Below are 19658 nucleotides of genomic sequence, written 5' to 3'. Positions count from 1 at the left end.
AATCTGCCCTCAGCATTCCTCTCCAGTGACAGAAAAAAATTGAGTCAGAGGAAGACAACAGCACCTTTCTCCAGCACTGCACCACTGCAATGCACACAGGGCAAATGAAATGCAATGGGAGATGCAAGACAGGGACAGGAAAAGGTGATGGCAGCACGCACAGAGAGTGAGATGATGTGCAACTAGGGATGCAGGGAGGCAGAGAGACCCTGACAGAGGCAGGAGGCATGGGCCAGCCCAGCCTCCAGCTGCTGCTGGAGCAGTGACAGGAACAAGCAGATTTCAGCAGCAGGGATGTCTAATCTGTCAGCAGTGCTGCCACTCTGCACCAGCAGGACACACCAGCCAGTGGGAACACAATGAGCTGCTAACTAGACACTGCCCTAAAGGCTCCTAAAGGTCAAAATTACCCATGCTCCCTCACTCTCTGAGTTTCTGAAAAGGGCATCCTTTCTGCATCCTTAGGAACACACCATTACACCTTCTCTCACCACCTCCCCAGCATCAAGAAGCAAGTCCTGGCACTGTGCCTCCCACAGCTGGAGCACCACAGGACTCAAGGGCTGGAGCAGGGCTTCCCAGCCAGCTGCCAAGCAGGTAGATGTAGCCCTGCCAAACTGAGTGAGACAGGACTCCTGTCTCCTAGTAGGAGCATAACTTGACAAACTTCAAAAACTGAATGGAGAAGGAGCAGTGCAAATGATCCATTGCCCATTCCTGACCTCAACTCCCTCTGCACTGTCTGAAGGTCTGTGACTCACTCAGCTAGGAGACAACACAGAGTGGCTCCAGGAAACAATGCAAATGTCATATGATGACCCCTGTGTCTGGTGTGGAGGGCAGTGGCTGCCACTATTACAGAGGAGAGGGCAGCAGGGTGGGTTGAGAGAGACCAGAGAAACTAGTAAAGGTGTTGCCTGGGCACTGCCCTTGGCACTGATCTGGGGAAAACAGGTCCAGGGTGCTATGGGTATGGTGCTGCTCACAGGTATCAGGGTGACACTGCAGGGGCACTCCACTTTTTTAGGGATATGTACAACCCACATGGTCTTGAGTTTCCATGGAAGCAGTTTGTTTGTACAACCCAATTGCAAGAACTTTCTCTGCTCACTGTTCAGGTATCTAAGCCCCAGCAATTCCGAGTTTCCATCAGGGAAATGCAGTCATATGACAACAGAGCTTGCCCTGGTTGTTCCAGGGAAAACAGTTTCCAAGTACTCAAAGGTTTTTCTGCATTTCTTATCTGTTTGGTGAGGTAAAACTACAGATGGATGTTACTTCCCCCAGAGTGGAAGAGTCATGTCCAAACAATGCATTGAGCAAGCTTGCCAGCTGTTTTGAAGAATCTGAGGTACAGAATTGAACCTAACTTTGTTTCCCTCTAAAAGTATTTCTTTGCAAAGGTGGTATAATTCCACATTTGTATTTTAATTCCAGAGCAAATGCTCCACTGCACTTTTTATTAAAATGAAATCTGCTGTGTGCAGCCTGGTGTTAAATGAGAGACTATTAAAGCCAATCAGTAGAGAACTCATTAGAAACCCTACAACAACAAACTAGTAGTTATGGCCCAGCATTCACAAGCAGCCATGACAATACGGAGAAAGAACCCAGGTCTCACTGAAGGCTACAATAAAACCCCAGCTTATGTAGCCCAAAGACTGTGAATATCCATACAAAACAGCTGAGCTTCCATTTCTCAAATATGTGCCAGAAATTTTATTCATTTCTCGTGACTCATCTCTGAATTCCACTCCTAAGAATACTCCTGTCATTTAGTTATTTCTTCCCATTGCTAAAATGTAATGAGAAGCACCAATCCAGAGCTCAAGGAAATCTGTCCCATCAATTAAAATAACGAAATAAGCAGAAGGCTGCCTATAAACACATCCACCTCTGCCCACTCACTCCTCAGCAGCCATGGTGAAGGGAAAAACGATGAGTTCTGCAGGATGCCTGGAAGCCTAGCAGCTCTCATAAGAAGGACCACAAGAAAAGAGCTCCTCATCTGAACATTTCCTTCCCAACCTTTGAGATCTTCTCATTCAGTAGAAAAGAGCAGAGCACACAGTGGTTCTGCTGGGTGCCCAGAAGACCAGATATTGGGATAACGTATAAACTTGGTAGACTGAAATATTCAGATCAGACTTTTTTCTGGGACAATGAAGGAATAAATGAATAGGTAATTATTACCAACAGAACAAAGAATTAAAGACTGTAATTGAACTGGGAAACAGCATTTGGATATTTGGACTCCAAATTACCACCTAAGCCTATTATCAGCATAAATTGAGATAAATCCCTCACTAGAGGAAAAATTCCTCAAAAATCATTCAAAAAAATAACTAACAAACCTTGTAGAACAAAACTCTCTCAAAGTATCATTTACATTTAAAGAGTATCACTACTCTTTAGCGGAGTTATCTCATCAGCAAGTTGGACAAAATCCAAAATATTCAATGGTCGTGATCATACTTCTGCAGTTCCAGTCTAACACAAAAGAGAACCAGTTTCAAAACAGACAGCAACAGTTGCTATGAGACCATTAGCCATACAAGAAGATGCAGACCAAACACCTACATTGTCAAGAAATGGCATTTAGATAACAGTCTGTCTTGTTTCTTTTTGTGCTTGCAGCCATACCTCAAATAAAACTTTGTTTGCACAAGTTCTTGCAAAACTGAACAAGTGTCAGTGTAAAAAGGAGCAAAGATAGGGAGAATCGGAACAACATTCAGTTCATTTTCTCTTTACTCCATTATATACCCAGATGAACCACTGACACCATGTTGAGCAAGACCATTTGATTTTAGCTGCATTCAGAACAACTGTCCTTTCAGAAAGACGAGGAAAAAAGCAAGAAGTGGTCAGAGTTCAAAGGATGATCTTGGGAAATGACTAATTCACAGTCAGAGTATAGTGTGCCCCAGCTGAACTAAATTACACCTTCTTTTAGTTGGATGTGTCACTCTCCAAAGAATAAAATGGGAAAATTCCTTTACTGCACTGCTTCCCCAGCTATGGATTTGAAGTAAATTGGACCACTTTGGATCAGCTTCAAGAGTTTCTGAAACAGTAGCTACATGGTGATGCTTTATCTGAGGTCACATACACAAACACTTTGTCTCCCCAGACACCAAGCCCACGTACGTGCATTTCTTCACTCTGTGTAGGCATGTGGAAGGGGAACTGTAAGTTGCAGATGGCTGAATATAGTATTGCTTGGTCCAGAGCAAGGCTAAAATTAGCTTTCCAGAACCTGTAGTCCAGTCCAAGATGAGCCAAACCATGCTCCAGTCATGCAGGTGTTGCTACTACCTGGTGTGCACAGTACCTGGGATCCTAATAGGAGGTGGAAGGGGTTACAGAAAGTATGAAGTAGCCAGGTCTGCAGAATCTGTAATATCCCAGACTGGCAAATCATGTCGTGAGAGGTTTGAAGCTTAGCACATAGTAAATTCCAGCAAATTCAATAGAACTGGAAGGTATGAACACAGATTACAGCTATTAATCTCTGTGGGTTTTGGCTCAGTGAGGTGAACTCACATCTTCATGATTGCCTCCTTCCACATCTTGTGCTTCTCCTCTCCCTCTCCTCCTCCACAGGCGTGAGGCTGAGTTTGAAGCCATCCAATTTCTATTGAACCCTTGGATTTGTAAAAGCAATGGCTTATTTCAGACACCACTAGCTTTTGAACTTCAAAAGGTACCTGAAAGTAATTTGACTTAAATAAAGAACTAAGAACCCAACCCACTGAAGTTTAACTTTTTAACCATCTCCCTTGGAAATACAGGGAGGGTGGAAGCACGGGCAGATGTGGGGGAAAGCAGGCGAGGTCAGAGCCCCCTCACAGGCCAGCACCATGTGAGGCAAAGCCAATGTTTGCACTGTGCTCACAGGTCACTGCAAAAGTATAATTATTTCTGAGTTGGCTCAGGTGCCTGCAGCAATCTACACAGTGGCAGAACAGAGCTTGGCACAGACTAATTTGACTGTGCTTCTCAGTGAGACTGATGTCAGTACCCAAACTAAGCTGGGTGTAGCCACACGTATTGGCACTCATTCCTGTGAATGCTGTACCCAAAGCAGACAAGGGAGCAGAAATAGCATAATTTGGGCCATGAAGGTGAAAAGAAAGCTAGGATCTTCAAAAGTGACAAGAGCTGCTTTCATGTGGGGTGCCCAGGCTTCAGGGCATATCTACACGGCACAACAGTGCTGTCATAGCTGCACTCCAGAGTCTCTGAGCTGGCAACTTCTAAACAATGCAAAAAAGGTGCTATGCAGAGAGATTATGCTGGCTCCTTGAAGCAGCACAGCTATATGGGTGTGATGTTATGCATAGGCTAACAGAGTGTCAACAGAACTCATTAGCAGAAGGTCTCTGCAGAACGCTGCATCCCATAGCAGGGAACGTTTTGTTTTCTAAATAACTGCTGAAAAGACACAATAGAGCTCCCCCCAAAATCCCTCTTCATTTGGAAAGGTAGAACAAAAGCCTGCCTTGATGTTACTTCTCATTGTTTTTGTATACACTAAATATATTTTCCCTGCTTAATCATTTCAGTGATGACTCAAAAGAGCTGAAGAAAAAACCCTTACTCCTAAGTCTAGCTAGGAAGGAAAGAGATAAAAACTTTGGGCACCTTTGGTAGTTTCAAGGCCTGCATAGAGAAATAAAACAGCATGGAAAGGAGGAAGCAAAAGCAGTAAAATCTGCTAATATGCCAATTGATCATAGAAACAAAGAACAAATAGCAATGTGGGTAATATACTGGGCCAAAGAATAAAGTTCTCTTACAGTCCCCAACATTCAGGCAAAGCAAAAATCTGCTCCCTTGTCCCTTAGTCCCTCTATCTGCCTAGTAAAATTGACAGTGAGGGGTCACAGCATGCAGACCACAATCCAGCACTGCTCAGTGATTCAACATGACAAATGAACAAAGACACTGAGCTCTGTGTGGCCTGATGGCTACTGCCTGGATTCTCCTTTTCTCACCACAAAGGATCGTACATGTTCAAGGATTTTATATGTAGAACATTGGACAATGACAGCTGAGCAGGTCAGGGGGCATCTGGATTCCATGTCTAATTATCTGGGTTGCTTTGCTACTAGCTAAAACTCCATCTGGGACAAAAAGGAACATTTAGTAATCAGAGTGCTGTTCTAGAGGTTGTTCCACCACAAGCTTCCTCTATGCTCTTAAATAGATGTCTTAGCACTGTTTCTTAGGAAATTTTGAATTTGGATAAAAAGATGTTTATTCAAACATGTTATCCCTATGTTTAAATACTCTTTTCAGTTTGAAAAAACTTGCTCTTTTAATCAAGGTACTAAGCTTTCTGCAAAAGGTACCCAAGAGAGAACAGTACTCAAAACACCCAGCAGACAATGGCCAGTGAAGTGCCAAAGAGCAGTGACACCACAAGCTCTGAGGTAATCCAGATTCTTAAGACATCCAAGGTCTTTAAAGGCTTTGAGTAAGAAGCAGGATCTGAGCAGAGTTGATGGCTCTAACTCCTTTTGCAGCTCTAGTTCTCCACATCTCTTTGCACTTCTTTCTATCCTGTAATTTAGGGCTAATGAACAGCAGAAGGACACTTGGTGTTCAGACAACAGTTGCCATGAAACTATTCCAGATAGGTTACACAAGGGACACCTGTTCACACAGTGCTGGTGCCTGGAACAGAAGCTGGTGCCTTCCAGACATCAACACAAACACTCCCATTGCTTGCTGCAAGAACCCACCCAAGAGCTGCAGACCCAGTCATGCAAAGACACCCCAAGAAGGTCAGTGCTGCTATGAAAGCATTCATTTGTGCGTTGAGGGGCACACTCAATGTGTTGCACTATGCCTTCATTATTCCTTTTCCTCATGCTGACTTGCCCTCTGTGTTGTATGAAGGTTTTCTGAGGGGGTGACAACACTGGCACTCCTGATGCACAGCAACGTGGCCCCACCCTCAGTTCACCTGCCCTTGTCAAGGCTCTGGCCAGCACCATCTGCTGTCCAAAGCATCACACACCCCAGCAGAAATACCCTGGCATCAGAGGTGGCCTTTGACCACCCTTTTTAGTGCAGGCCCAGCTCTTTCCCTTACCTGTTGAGCATGTTGGACTGGTAAATCCTTTTCTCCTGGGTGTTGTAACAGCTGCTCTTGGGCTCAGGGATGAAGCTGTGCTCAGACAGCATGTCAGAAGCAGCCGTGGTGATTATGGCTATTCCATCCCTTACTCTGGCAGGAAGACCGTAGTCCCACTCATCATATGAGACAGAGATGAGCCCTGTGGGGAACTCGGATGGCACCGTGTCTGTATCCCCTGCCACCAGGCTGGGCACGATCCACGTGTAGCCATAGCCCGTCAGACCCACCGAGTTGGCCACCTCAAAAATGTAGGTGGCCTCTTCCTTTGTGCAGTAGAGGAGGATAACAGGGCTTTGGAGCTTCTTGAGCTGGTTCTGGATCTTTGAGTCCCCATCATCCAGGGACATGTCCAACAGAAGGACCTCCTCCAGCTCCCACCCCACAAAGCTGTGCTCAATGGTACTGCGGATCTTGTTCACAAAGTCCTGGTACCCAGGGAAGTAAGTAGTGACAATGGAGAAGATGTACCAGTCGTATTCTTCCATGATGTTGAGCATGACAGAAGCTTGCTGTTCTATTGATGGGCCAAACTGGAAGAACATGGATGACTCATCCTAGAATAGGAAGTCAAAGAGAGGAAGAGAGAAAAAAAAGAAAACAAGAATAGGTCAAAGGAAATAAACAGCTTTCCTAGTCAATAAAAGCATAAAGGGGTAGGCACAGAGTCAGAATCTTACTTCATATCTTGGCCAGAGCGTAAAGATTTTTAACTTTTTAAAATTTAAGTGAAGCAAGTGAGAAGGAAGTAAAATTCTTTTTATGACCAGCTGTCCTTACTTTATTTAAAGGCAGGTTGCCAAAATTACTTAAAGGTTTCACTGTTAGGCCTGATTCTAGCAGACAGAGAGCAAGTGGTACACAAGTGAGGACAGAAAAACAGAATATGTACAAAATATTTCCATGAAATTAAGAGCTTTAATCACAGGATCATCATATAAACAGGATACACAGTAGTTTTGATACTAATTTTTGGGACAGTCATTTTAATACTGAGTTTGGGACAGTCACTCTGGTTTGAGTATCCAGATCAAAGTAAAAATAGAGTAGGCAAAATCACTGGATCCAAATAGCTCTGACAATTCTCTACTGCTAGCTCCTCTCAAAGCAAGCAGCAGCACAGAGTTTTGCACAGTTCTCAGCACAACTGCAAGGGCTCAGAATAAAATAAAATACATTAAAATAAAACAGATTTCTAAAGGTTTGTTGACACCATGTTTTAGAGAAATGTCAGTTTAATCTTTCTCTTGGTATTGCTCTCATATCCTTCTACCATATTAAGTTTGTCTTTGCAAAAATCAGAATTTGTACCACTTTACAACCTCGAAGACTCCAAGGGAGCTTTATACAGATCTCAGCTCTCCAATGGCATAGTGTAAATCTTTTTTTGTCCTGGGATTTCACCAGATACCAGGCTTTCAATTTATGACAGATCCAGAAAAATGCAAATCCCTGTTTTTGCCCAATTCATGAAGGAAGAGAATGGAAAAAAGTATTTGCCAATAGGCTCTCTGAGGGATTTATCTTCTAAAATCAATTGCAAACTCCTGCTGACTTCTGTAGAGTAGGATTAGATCATTTTTAAAAACCCAACCACAAATTAAAAAAAAAAAAAACACAAAAAACCAAGAATTTAATTTTATCTCTCCATGTAGAGACTCCCATTATAATAAGAAAGATCTCTAAATCCAAACACCACTTAAAGGAATAAGAACAGCCCCACCTTCTTTTAATAAGCCTGGAAAACTGGACCAGAGCTAGAAAAGGACAAACTCAGGAGTTTGAGACCTGGGAAAACTAATTGTGCCTCAAGACATTACCTCAAGATAGTCACATTCAGAACAGCCCTCTACCAAATTAAGTCTCCTACAGCCTGGCAGGTAAAGCTGTTTTTCAGCAGGGATGTAGTTAATCAATCATCCATTCATCCTTTAGTTGAGGTTTTGATTACCTATAGCCATTTCCTATATTGACAAAATACGCTATAGCTCAGCAACCCCAGAAAAAAAAACAACAATAAAAAGGCCTGAATCCTATACCCAGCCTTAAGCTGCTCATTTCTCTTTCCCGAGCTCTCTATGGGTCACATCCTATACAAAAGAGTCCTTGCTCCCAGATCCCCATGCCTCTCTTATGAGGTTTGGTGATTCAACTGTTCACTTCCTCTGTACAGCTCACCACCCACATGTGAAAGTTCTCTTAGGGCTGCTCTTTGCTTAGTGGAAAAATGAATGTATGCAAAAAGAAAAAAAAGGAAAAGACAACAGCGACAAAGTGAAGACAAAAAAAGAAAAAAAAAAAAAAAAAAAAAAAAAAAAAAAAAACAAACCCACCCAAAAAAACAAAACCACCAGGAGCAGCAACTAGAGCTGCTCAATACACAGAAAACATCTCATATTTTTTACCACTGGAATTCAACCCCTTCTCTCCAAACTGTGTTCAGGAAAAGAACCTACTCTTCTAATAAAAAGATACTTTATGTCTCTGAAGCTTATGGAGAAAATTAGAAAAGACAGAGGAAAAATCAAACTATTGTCACAGCATCTGCCAGAATTTGAAAACTCCTGAACAGTCATCTCCAACACCCTTCATTGCACTGTGCCTTTGAAAGCCACTTGTAGCAAACTGAACGCTAGAGTGAGAAAACGGATGCAACATGAAAAGGCAAAACAGCTACACCAATGACTAGTATTTATTTTTATATTAAGTTCAACAAGAGCCTTTCCACACTTATGCATAAGAGCCTCTGAATTGACTGCAATTTTTCACCATTTCTAGCAGAGTCCAAGATCTGAAGGGCCTGGTTATTGAATTACAGGAACATTTGACACACAGCATCTGGAAATCTTGTCTGGTTGTTTCCTCAGTGACAAATAGGGGACACTAGATGGTAAATCCACTACTATTTCAAGGCTGCATACACACAGTCTCAGGAGTTAGTAGGCAGGATAGCAGGGTGTAGGAGGCAATGCCCTCCCAGTGATTTAAACAGGGTCAAGATGAAATGTCTTCTGACAGTTTGTTCCACACGAGTGCACCGCCTAACTGTCGAAGGGAATTCAGCCCCAAAACACTCAGAGAAAATTCAGAGCTCCTCACTAAACAAGAGTGTATCAGAACATCAAAAATCAATACACCAAATAGATAGCTTTATCACAACCCAGCAAAACAATTCCACTCCACTGAGAAATGGAAGCACCCCACTTTAAATCAAACAGCACAGGCCACCTGGATGCTCATGCAATAATTGCTCTTGAGCAACTGTTGGCATTTCTATTACACAAGCAGCCAGAAGAGGCAACTTATATTCAAAATGAGAGCATTAAGGAGGTGCAAGCCAGTCCAGATTTTGGTTTGCCAAGATGTCTCTTGGCACTTAATCACCCCAATAGTTGGGCTAGCCAAATGTTCTTCACTCCCTAAGCAACTCAGCACTCAGAGAGGAGTGAAGAAGGAAGGACAGACAATAGTAAAGAAGAAAGTGTCCCTCTCATAATAAATCAGGAGAATTGCTGATCGAGTTGGACAGAAATCTCAGTCACTGCCTTTTGGGGGGGAAAAGCAAATTAAGAAAAATGTCCAAAAGCCACAATTTTCTTCCCAATCTTGTTTTTGGGCATGCCTGATGAGAAGCTGAGGAAAAAGAGAAGGAGCTGAACTGATACAAAACAGTGCAGCTATCAGAGTATGAATTTGACCTCACTGCAAAGGCTTTTACCATTTTTACACACATTTACCCTATAGAATCATTATTGCTTTATTGCAATCTAAACCCAAAAATAGGTACTTTACCCTTCCAGACATTACGAGTTTTTTACAGAACACTGTAAGTTTTTTCTCCTGAAGAAATTTCATCCTTTCCACCTTCCTTTTTTACCTTGAAACAGCCAACACATGGTTCAGCATCACCACTGGGAGACAGATTTAAGTTTGGGATAGGGATAGGTTGAGTTTTAATCAGAAGTCCCTTACATTGCTCATCATCCACGTGAAATACAATCCCCTGGCTAGAGGAAAAAGCTTGTCTTTCTCCTGCAGCTCTTGCACCTGCAAACTCAGCCTTTCCATCAGTACTTGCTGCAAGAGGCAGCAAGATGCTGCAGGGTGTCCCTCATAGTCTGAAAGAGCAGAGGCTCCATCACAGGATCTCAAAGCTTCCAGAGATCCCAGTACTCCCCCACTGTCACCTACAAGGTCAGGGATCTGTAGTTTGCAGAGCTGAGCTGGAGGTGGAGCTGATCAATTGACACAGCACCACTCCCCAGCTGACAGATGGCTTCCCACAGAAAATCTGCTCCAAGTTTACCAATGCTGGGACAAGTATTGCCTCCTCCTCCTGCACGTTAAACCCTTCAAATAAGAAGGCTGGATTGCACATGGTAAAGTACAAACACACTCACCATGCAGCCTCTTCTTGGAGACTGGTGCCTATTGAGTTCCTAGGTGGATGGAAGAGGGTTTGCAGAGGTAGGACAAGGTTTAGAGAACAAGCAAGTGCTAAGTTCTTCAGACCAGGCCAGGTCTGACCCACACCCCACTGAAGAGTGAGCCCTTGGCAAGGCTACAGGTGACTCCCCCAGGAGCCCTCCTCCAGCTGCACCATTTGAAACCAATCACTGACATTTAATGAGCCATTTACCTCACATGTGGCAGGAGAGGTCCCCAGGGAGCTTTTCTCACAAGTTCCTTCCTAACAGGCACTCTAGATTCCCCAGGCAAGCAAATACAATTACTGCCTTACAAACAGCATCTTACAATCCAGAGCAAAACTGCTTCTCAGCATGGGGCAAACTGGGGAATGCAAGACCCCAAAATCAGTTGCAGTGGTCTACTCGTGCTGAGGAACTGGCCAGCCTGAATTCTGGTTCTGTGCTCCATGCTCTGGTGGCTGGTCCACAAACACATTTTTGCTAGGGGTGGCAAGTTCCTTTGGCTTCAAAGTGCCAGACCCCACAAAGGCAAGGTGGGTCAAGTTATGCACAAGGAATTTGAGGAAGGAGCAGCTCCAGAGCACTTGTTTGCTTCCAGGATTTTGAGAAATATACCATGTCATTGCCAAATGCCCTACTCTGCTGTCTCCACACAGGTGCAGGACAAATACAATTTGTGCTGCCAGGCTAGTAGCCCCTTTTTTATTAGGCTTTTGGGAATATCTGTATATCTAACCCCATTTGCTTCATTAGGCTTCCTGCACAGCAATAATTTAACAACTGGGGTCTGTCCTTCCTTCCAGCTTGCAGAAGGGATCCTATCAGATCCTAAGGACTCAGGGAACTATCACTTTCCAAAACCCTCTTCTTATTTTCCTGATTTAGAAAAAAAGCTGTTCATGAGTCTTTAGTACAGCCTTAATTTGAAAAATTACTCTATGACCAACAGCCAAATCACACAGCACTGCCTTTTATTTAGATTTCAGTCTTGTTTACCACACAGTTTGGTGGTGGGGGGAAAGGAGTGAGCAAGCACCAAATAACTTCTGGGAAAACACAGGTTTCCATTTCCCTACTTATGTATTTCTTTTCTTCAGAACTGAGACACCACTGTGTACCTATTTGTCACAGTCCTGGTGGAATACTTGATTCACTGGGAGTTTTACTGCTCATGATAGAAAATGCCACAACAGTTCAACGTCTTATAATTAAGTTTCATATATGTCTGAGTCCCGTTTGTTATAACATATCTGACAGGAAATCAGGATCTTTGTTGCTTAAGTGTTCATTTACTTCTGTTTATCTTACCACAAATCCATTACTGCCTCAGGCTAGCCTACAGTCAGGATCCTCTGTTTGGTTTTTTCTCTCCAAATTTAATTTTTTTATTTAGTTTTCAACAACTCAATACAATAAAACTCTGGCTTTTATATTGCGTGCTGTATCATGCTGTGTGAGTCCTTTCTTGAATGCTTGCAGTAGGGACTATGAGAACATGGTGACACTACAGACCTAATATTATGTTCTCCTGGTGGAATTGGCATCTAAAACAGAATCTCTGCATCTCACACACATGTACACAGTCACATTTCCAAAGATACATTCACAGCAAAACCTACTCAATGTAAAGTTGGAGCACGTTGGATTGTGTCATTTCCTAATGACTCTGCCTAGTTTATACTATTTAATAGGATTTCAAAACTTTCCTTTTTTACTGAATTGGTTCCCTGGGTTACTAATTATTTTGACTTGCATAGCAGATGACCTCCTGCAATCCTTTTCCCATGTTCTGATTCACTGATGAGTGGATCATTCTTAGTGAAAATCCTCCAAGCTGCCTTGGGAATGTGCTATCAGTGGGAAGTTCAAATTTGTTAGATGAACAAATGTGGTTTATATAACCATATCATTTATCAGTTCCTTCCCTTGTTCTTGCAATAATTACTGAACATACTAGACTTATTTGACAGAAGGATGCATAGCTCAGAGTTGATGGTTACAGAAATTGGTGGATGAGTGAAAGCAAGAGAGCCAGATCAATGTCACTACTGATAGAAAGACAGGATATACTGTGATAAATTAATTAAGAGAATGGTTGTCAACTCTCTAGGTCTTCTCTGGAAACCACAATCCCTGATATCTATTAATTGCAATGAAGAATCTAGAACTGTTAGCACAATTCAATTATTATCCTGGTAAATTATAACAAATATACCAAATTCACATGTATAATGACATTACCTACACAAATAAGTCTTGTTATATACACAGTCATGGATTGGACATGAATCTCTCTCTAGCAGTAGAAACAGATCTGCTGCAGAGCCCTAACCCAGGGGCAACAGTCCAAGTGCTCCAGCACCAAGAATTTCCTGAGAGCTGCAACAAAAAGGTCTCCAATTAAAGATGACTCAGGGGCTGAAAACAGCTAAGTGATTTCCACTTTCCACTTAAGGGTCTGCAGAAATAATTTGTTCAAAAGACTTTGCAACAGAGGAAACACAAGATAACCTAGATTCTGTAATCTTGATCTTGGTATTGTTTCACTCTATACCCCATGCAGTTAATAAAAAAAGATGAAAGAGTCAAACATACCAAAGCCATTGTCTGATATACACAGTTCAGAGAAAAGCAGTTGTTTGGCTAAAGAGAGGGTGTAAAATTTGTGAATTTTATGAACAATGACTGGCTAATATATGATGGTATGTTGTACCAGCTTCCTAGAGCACCATACGTGGATGCCAGCATTTTTCCACAGAGGCAGTTAGCAAGCTGCCAGGATAAACAGTTTTCCCACCAGGACTGTTACATTTCCATTCTCACCTCTGTAGGTATGTATTTCCTTGTTTGATGAAAGGAGATGGCTGGATTAGACCGCTGGCCACGCTGAGTAGATTCCACCCAGCAGGTGACGTTTCACCACGCGGGCAGTTTGGACAGCCCAGGACCAGGTTCCCTGTCCCAGCTCAGAGAAGACCACTAGGCTGGCTTAATATCTTGACATTGCCAGCCCAAAACAAAGTCAGACTGCCCCATTACTCATCCATCTGATTACATCATGGTGTTTGCCTGGCTCTTCTTTTCTGGCTGTCTTACCCTCCAGACTAAGGACTGAATTTTGACTGTAAGCTGAATGGGATGTCATTGGTATTGCCTTATTAATCAATAGCAGCCATTAAAAAAGTCCAGTCACAGTATTTGGCAAGATGTCATTGAATAAATTTCTTAAATCAACTATCCTGGGTGAAATACTATTTCTTTTTATCATTTCTAAATTTACTGCTCTCCCATTTCATCAAGTATACCTTTGGTTTCTTATTATGAGCAAACCTTCATATGAGCTGAACCTCCAAAGGTTCACAGAGTCAATTTAGATAAGTCCTGGAAGTTCAGCATTGCATCCAATGCCCTCTGAGCCTCTTAGGAGCTTAAGATCTCTTCTCACTATGATCCAGCTGCGGACAGGTCAGGAGGTATTAAGTGCCACTGCTCCTCTTCTCTAATAAAGGAGTGACACCCCCTTTCTCTCAAATTCTGCCTTGCTTATTTAATCATTAACCTTCTGCAGGCTAAGCTGTTAGATGTTTTCTCTGTCCTAACAGATGACACCTGCACTTCTGATGGGGCCAAGAAGTAGTCAGCCTTATGGGCAGAGTGGAGTTGGCTGTGCCTATACTCCAGGATGCACAGCTGAAGTAAGGCAGTCAGTTTAATGTAATATTGTACCAGGATTTCATATTTTCTCAAGGCTGGTATTATGAACCAGTTTAGATCATTTTTAACACATTGATATAACTTTGATGCTATTTGGATCAGAGCTGGCTTGCCTTGGAGTACAAATGAGGGAGCAGCTGCACGCAAAGTCTGTGTAGATGTGCCCTCTGCTTTCCTTAAGGCAAGGAGCAATAAAAGGCTTCAGCCTCATCCGTCCTGGACAGCAGCAAGTGGGCAATTCTGTTACTCGAAGGAAAAACAAAACACTTAAAACAGGAGAGCTCTCTAGCAAGTAGACAAAACCAAGAGCTGAGGTCTGACTAGATTGCATAGACTCCAGATTTCCCATTACCTCATACCTGGCTGCCTCTTCTCTAAGAGAGTCATAACTGATATTCTGAATATATCCCTAAGGAAAAATAAATTTTAAAACAAAAAAAAAGGGAGAGAGAAAGAGAGAGAGAGAGAGAGAGGTGACAACCGGTCATGTCCCAGTGTCCTGGTCCCAGCTCGGCAGCGAGGTTTCCTTGACAACCGCGCACACGATCGCCGGCATCCCGCCGAGAGACACCGCGCCCGCCCGCGCTGTGGCACGGCCCGGCACGGCACGGGGGACACGGCACGGCACGGCACGGGGGACACGGCACGGCACGGCACAGCCTGGCACGGCCCGGCACGGCACGGGGGACACGGCACGGCACGGCACAGCCTGGCACAGCACGGCACAGCCTGGCACGGCACGGCACAGCCTGGCACGGCAGGGCACAGCCCGGCACGGCACGGCCCGGCACGGCACGGGGGACACGGCACGGCACGGCACAGCCTGGCACGGCACGGCACGGACAGGCACGGCACGGGGGACACAGCCCGGCACTGCACAATCTGGCACGGACCGGCACGGGGAGCGCGGCGTGGCACTGCCCGGTACGGCACGGCACAGCACGGCAGGGCCCGGTCCGGCATGGCCCAGCACAGCACAGCAGGGCACGGCACGGCCCGGCCCGGCACAGTCTGGCACGGCACAGCCCGGCACAGCACGGCACGGCATGGGACAGCACGGCAGGGCACGGCAGGGCACGGCCCGGTATGGTCCGGCACGGCACAGCCCAGCACTGCACAACCCGGCACGGCCCGGCATGGCCCAGCATGGCCCGGCACAGCACAGCCCGGCACGGGGGCACGGCATGGCCCAGCCTGGCACGGCACGGCACAGCCCGGCACGGCCCGGCCCGTTGGCAAAGAGCTGCAAAGTCTGGGGCTGGGCATCACAACCCAAGTCACAGCGCGGGGCTCCCCCCCGCCAGCCTGCTAGGACTGCGGGATGCTCGGGAGCGGGAGAGCGCCGAGGGGCCGCTCGGAAAGCAGGGAGCGCACCTTCCCTCTCCTGAGCCCGGCAGTAAGCATTCAGCCATTTCATACTCACAGCTCCCTGAGACCCTGAGTATCCACGACTGCCTCCACCACACGCTCCAGATCAGATTCCAGCACTTTGGAAAGGAGGTGCTGCTTGCTCAGAGCACAATTCCTTCCTGCCTTGAGCTCTCCCAAACCTAACTCACCTCAGTTCACTTCAACCTGTGTTTTACAGCAAGGGCTGGGACAGGAGGAATGTCAAATCATTGTTCTGTATACCAGGCAAGAAAGCAGCTCTGTGGGGTTTTATTTTATGAGAGATTTTACCCCCTGCCTCATACTTTCAGAACAGGATGAAATAATCTGGGCATAAAATGCAGAAACAGTACGCTGGTCCATTTTTGCTGGGACATGCTGCTGGCAAGCAGCTGTCTCATTAGCACAGAATGTGTACGTCTGCACCAGGCAACAGGAGGCACAGAAACCATGCACTGGCCCCAAGGCATCTGTTATCAGCACTGTGTGGAAGCTCCAGCTCGTGTCCAGTAGAGCTGCCAAATCAGGAGAGCTAACTAGTTCACATCTAAGCCTGCACCATCCTGGTGACCCTTATTCTGGTATTAGATCTGGCTGGGGACTCTCCAAGTCTGAGCAGAAGATGGATTCCTGACCCATTGGACCTGGCCTCTGGATTAGGTCCCTGCTTTGGAAAGCTACTGTATCACTGAAGTGTGTTGTGAGGGTCCTTGGCTGAAATAATAAGGATTTTAATATGCTTGAAGACTGATCCCCATTAGAGCTTGCTTTGGCCACAGTTAGTTACCTCTTGTGTTCCAAACTGCACCTACCTACCCTCCACCCAGCTCTCCTTCCTCATCAGCCAGTGAGGAGTGCCCCTGTTGGGAAGCTGCTGTCATGTCCATCTTGCTTATTGAATTGATCCACAAAGTTTTAAACTATTATTGATTCTCCTCATCCCCACTGGAAACTCTGAGACCAATGGAGTTATTTACACAGATTTTAGGCAGGAAAGAAGCTCCCTTCTCAAATCTTCTTGAGCTCCAATCTATTAAGTCTTGAAAACTCAACAGGAGGTTTTCTACAGCTTTCCAGATAAAAACACAAATACGTGAAGTCTCCTGCACACACACATGCCCATCCAAATATATGCGACATCTTCTGCCAAATCCACAGCTGCTGCATTATTTTTTTTCTATTATTGTTGTTTGGGATCATAGCTCTTCCATTCCTTTTATTTGCCCTGATGATTAATAGCTGTTTTTCACAGCTCTTGTTGTTATGAGACTGAGGCAGAAATTATGGCAAACTCCCTATTGACGGAACAGCCTTTTCTGAACTCCAAGGAATTGGAAGTTGTTCTTGGTACAAGACTGGAGACCACAGAAGACTTGTAGAGCTAGAGCCTGAAATCTTTTCCACAGTTCCTGAAGTACTTAATATTCACAGTTGCAACAGTGATTGGTGCTGTAAGGACCATTCTATCCACTTCTATGGTCTAAGCACATGAACATTTACACTCCTCAGATTTGATGAAGAGGATCTGAAAGTGGGAATTGGTCTGCCTGACTTTGCAATAAGGGTAATATAAATTTCAGTTTTGTATATTTTTTTGCTTGGACAATGAAAGTCAAGAAGCCCATTTCCAGTCAGCTTAACTCTGTGCTGAAGTACACATAATTGAATTCAGGTTTTTTCTATACTTACCTGCACATTAATATATATTCAAAATGCCCTTGACATAACTTGAAAGCAGCAGCATAATAAATAAGATACTTTTTGTACTTGAATCCAAATTTTTCTATCTATATTAGGCTTTGTACTTTTTTATACAAAACCTGAGGCTGAGACTGAACTGCCATATCTTTTTCAAGATCACACACGCACATGAGACACTGAGATTTCTGTCAAGGATCGACACAGCAGAGAAAGAGAATGATAGAGCAGCAAAAGAATTTGCCTCTGCTGGTCATTAATAATAACAGTAACAAAAGCATCTAAGAGAATAAAAGCCAGAGTGAGATGTGTTAGGTATAGAAATAGCTCTTTGACTGACTCAAAGGCAAAGCTGATGCATCTTGTTTTCCAGCATGTCCTGTCTGTCCTCTTTGTTAACCACACACTCTGGCACGATGGGGGAGTGGGAAGTAGATGGAAGCATCAGCAGGGGCTACAGCAAGCAGGGGAGAAAAGAGCTATTCAGTCTGAGCACCAACTGGCCAGGGTCTGTACAAAAGATGAACAAATGTCCATATGAGGGGAGAAAACAAAAAGCCATGTCCAGCACTGCACTGGCTGCAAAGCAAGAACCATAGGCTGTGGTGTTTTGTCTTTCCTACCTCTTTGTGTCACTCCAAGTCATTTTGTGTCTTCCTGCACTCCTGGCTTCTCACTGCATGCAGGTGTGTGTGTATCCTGACATGCACATGCTCATGTGTACAAAGGCAATTACACACAGGATGTCTCAAGAGAGGCAAAGTGCCTCATCTCCAGCACGCCAGCTACACTCCAATGCAGGCTGGCAGCACCCAAGTGGATTATTATCTGACAGTGATCCCTAGGAAATCAGGTGATGGTGCAGCTCAGACCTACTCAAGAGCAGTGTCTGCATCACCACACATGCATTCAGTGCTAATTAATCCTCTGGTTAATGTTCTCAGAGAGAAGCCAGGGTTTACACAGGCTGCCTCAATACACAGCCCTGGCCACAGCCCAGAGGAAGACAGATGCCTTCAAACCCTGGGTGAAAACACTCAAGACATACTTTCAACAGACTTTAATCTTTCTGACAAAATACAGTCCTTCAGGACTCACCTTCCATGGAAGCAAATAGTCATGTAACTAATATACATCAAGAAGATCTGGGTTTAAAACAAACAAAAAAAGTAACAAAGACAAAACTGTCTTTAGGTAGGTCATAAGAGGGAGTATTTGTGGGAAGGGTTTAGCCACAGGAACTTATTTCAGGGTGCAGCTAAGCAATTCTGAAAGCTGATACAAAGACATCACTCTGGTCATCAAGGTTCAAGATAATTTTTTTTTGCTAGTAGGAAGATTTTTTCTCTTTTTCATATAAAACTTCTGAATATTCCTCCTGAGAAGCAGGAGATATCTCCTGCTGAGATAAAAAAAAAAATTCCTTCAAGTGTGGTGGCTAGTGCAAGGAGCTCAACATTTTCATTATCTCAGTGCCTTCAGGATGTGTACATTCCTACACTAGGCATTTGTCTGCACTACATAGGAGTGTACAGTAGCAGTAGCTCTGCACCCTCTCAGAGGATATTCTCCTCTTCTGTGTGCTAGGAGGAGAAGGAGCAGAGTTGAAGAACAATGCATGTCTATTTTCTTGGTGTCAGTGCTCTCCAAGGTACGCAGCCCTGCAGACTGGGCAAGCTCAGTGAATGAAGCACACTGCATGGAAAACATCAACCCAGTGTTCTACAGCTCATTTGGTGTCCAGCTGCTCTTGTTATGTCACCCAGCGGTTTCTAAGGGCTGACAGTAGATCTCTGTGCTTTTGCTCCTCAGGCTAATCCCACTAACTTCACAGTGTTATCATACTCTCTAAATGGAAGTGAAAATATGGTCAGGCTCCCTGTGCATTCTGCACTAGGCTATGGACAAACCTCTCTGTTCATCAGTGGATAAGCATGGACTTTCCACATATCCCTCATTGGCCTTCCTACTGAATCTCTTTTTATACTGTAACTAGGATATCCTAGGAAGAAAAAGCAAGCAATATTTTTACCTATTTGTATGCTTTACAATGTACATATTCCATTCCTATATAAAGGGCTGAGGATCCTGAATCAAGGGCGGTGCATTCCCCTTCAGCTTTCTTCAGGGAGAGGGGGGTTTGCACAGCCTGTTGGAAATTTGTGTGTTTCATTGCTATGCATCAATTGTTGGGTCCCAAGAAGATTTTCATTTCACTCCATAAGCACCAGCATGTTTGTTTCAACAGAGATCAGTCATAGAAGCCCTTCCAGTGTTGGACT

The 19658-nt window shown here is 44.3% G+C and overlaps 1 protein-coding gene across 1 annotated transcript in view; it reads right to left on the bottom strand.

Annotated features, from left to right (window-relative positions):
* Positions 1–19658, bottom strand: part of GRIN2B (glutamate ionotropic receptor NMDA type subunit 2B) — a 200355-nt gene that overhangs the window by 111555 nt on the left and 69142 nt on the right. The window contains exon 3 of the mRNA XM_056516421.1: positions 6104–6702. Within this exon, the coding sequence (XP_056372396.1) occupies positions 6104–6702 (599 nt within the window). The remainder of the gene's footprint in view (positions 1–6103; positions 6703–19658) is intronic.

Source organism: Oenanthe melanoleuca, chromosome 1A (assembly GCF_029582105.1).
Source record: "Oenanthe melanoleuca isolate GR-GAL-2019-014 chromosome 1A, OMel1.0, whole genome shotgun sequence".
Classification (NCBI taxonomy): domain Eukaryota; kingdom Metazoa; phylum Chordata; class Aves; order Passeriformes; family Muscicapidae; genus Oenanthe; species Oenanthe melanoleuca.
Note: the sequence above shows the minus strand (reverse complement) of the source record. Positions and strands in the feature narration are given on the sequence as shown.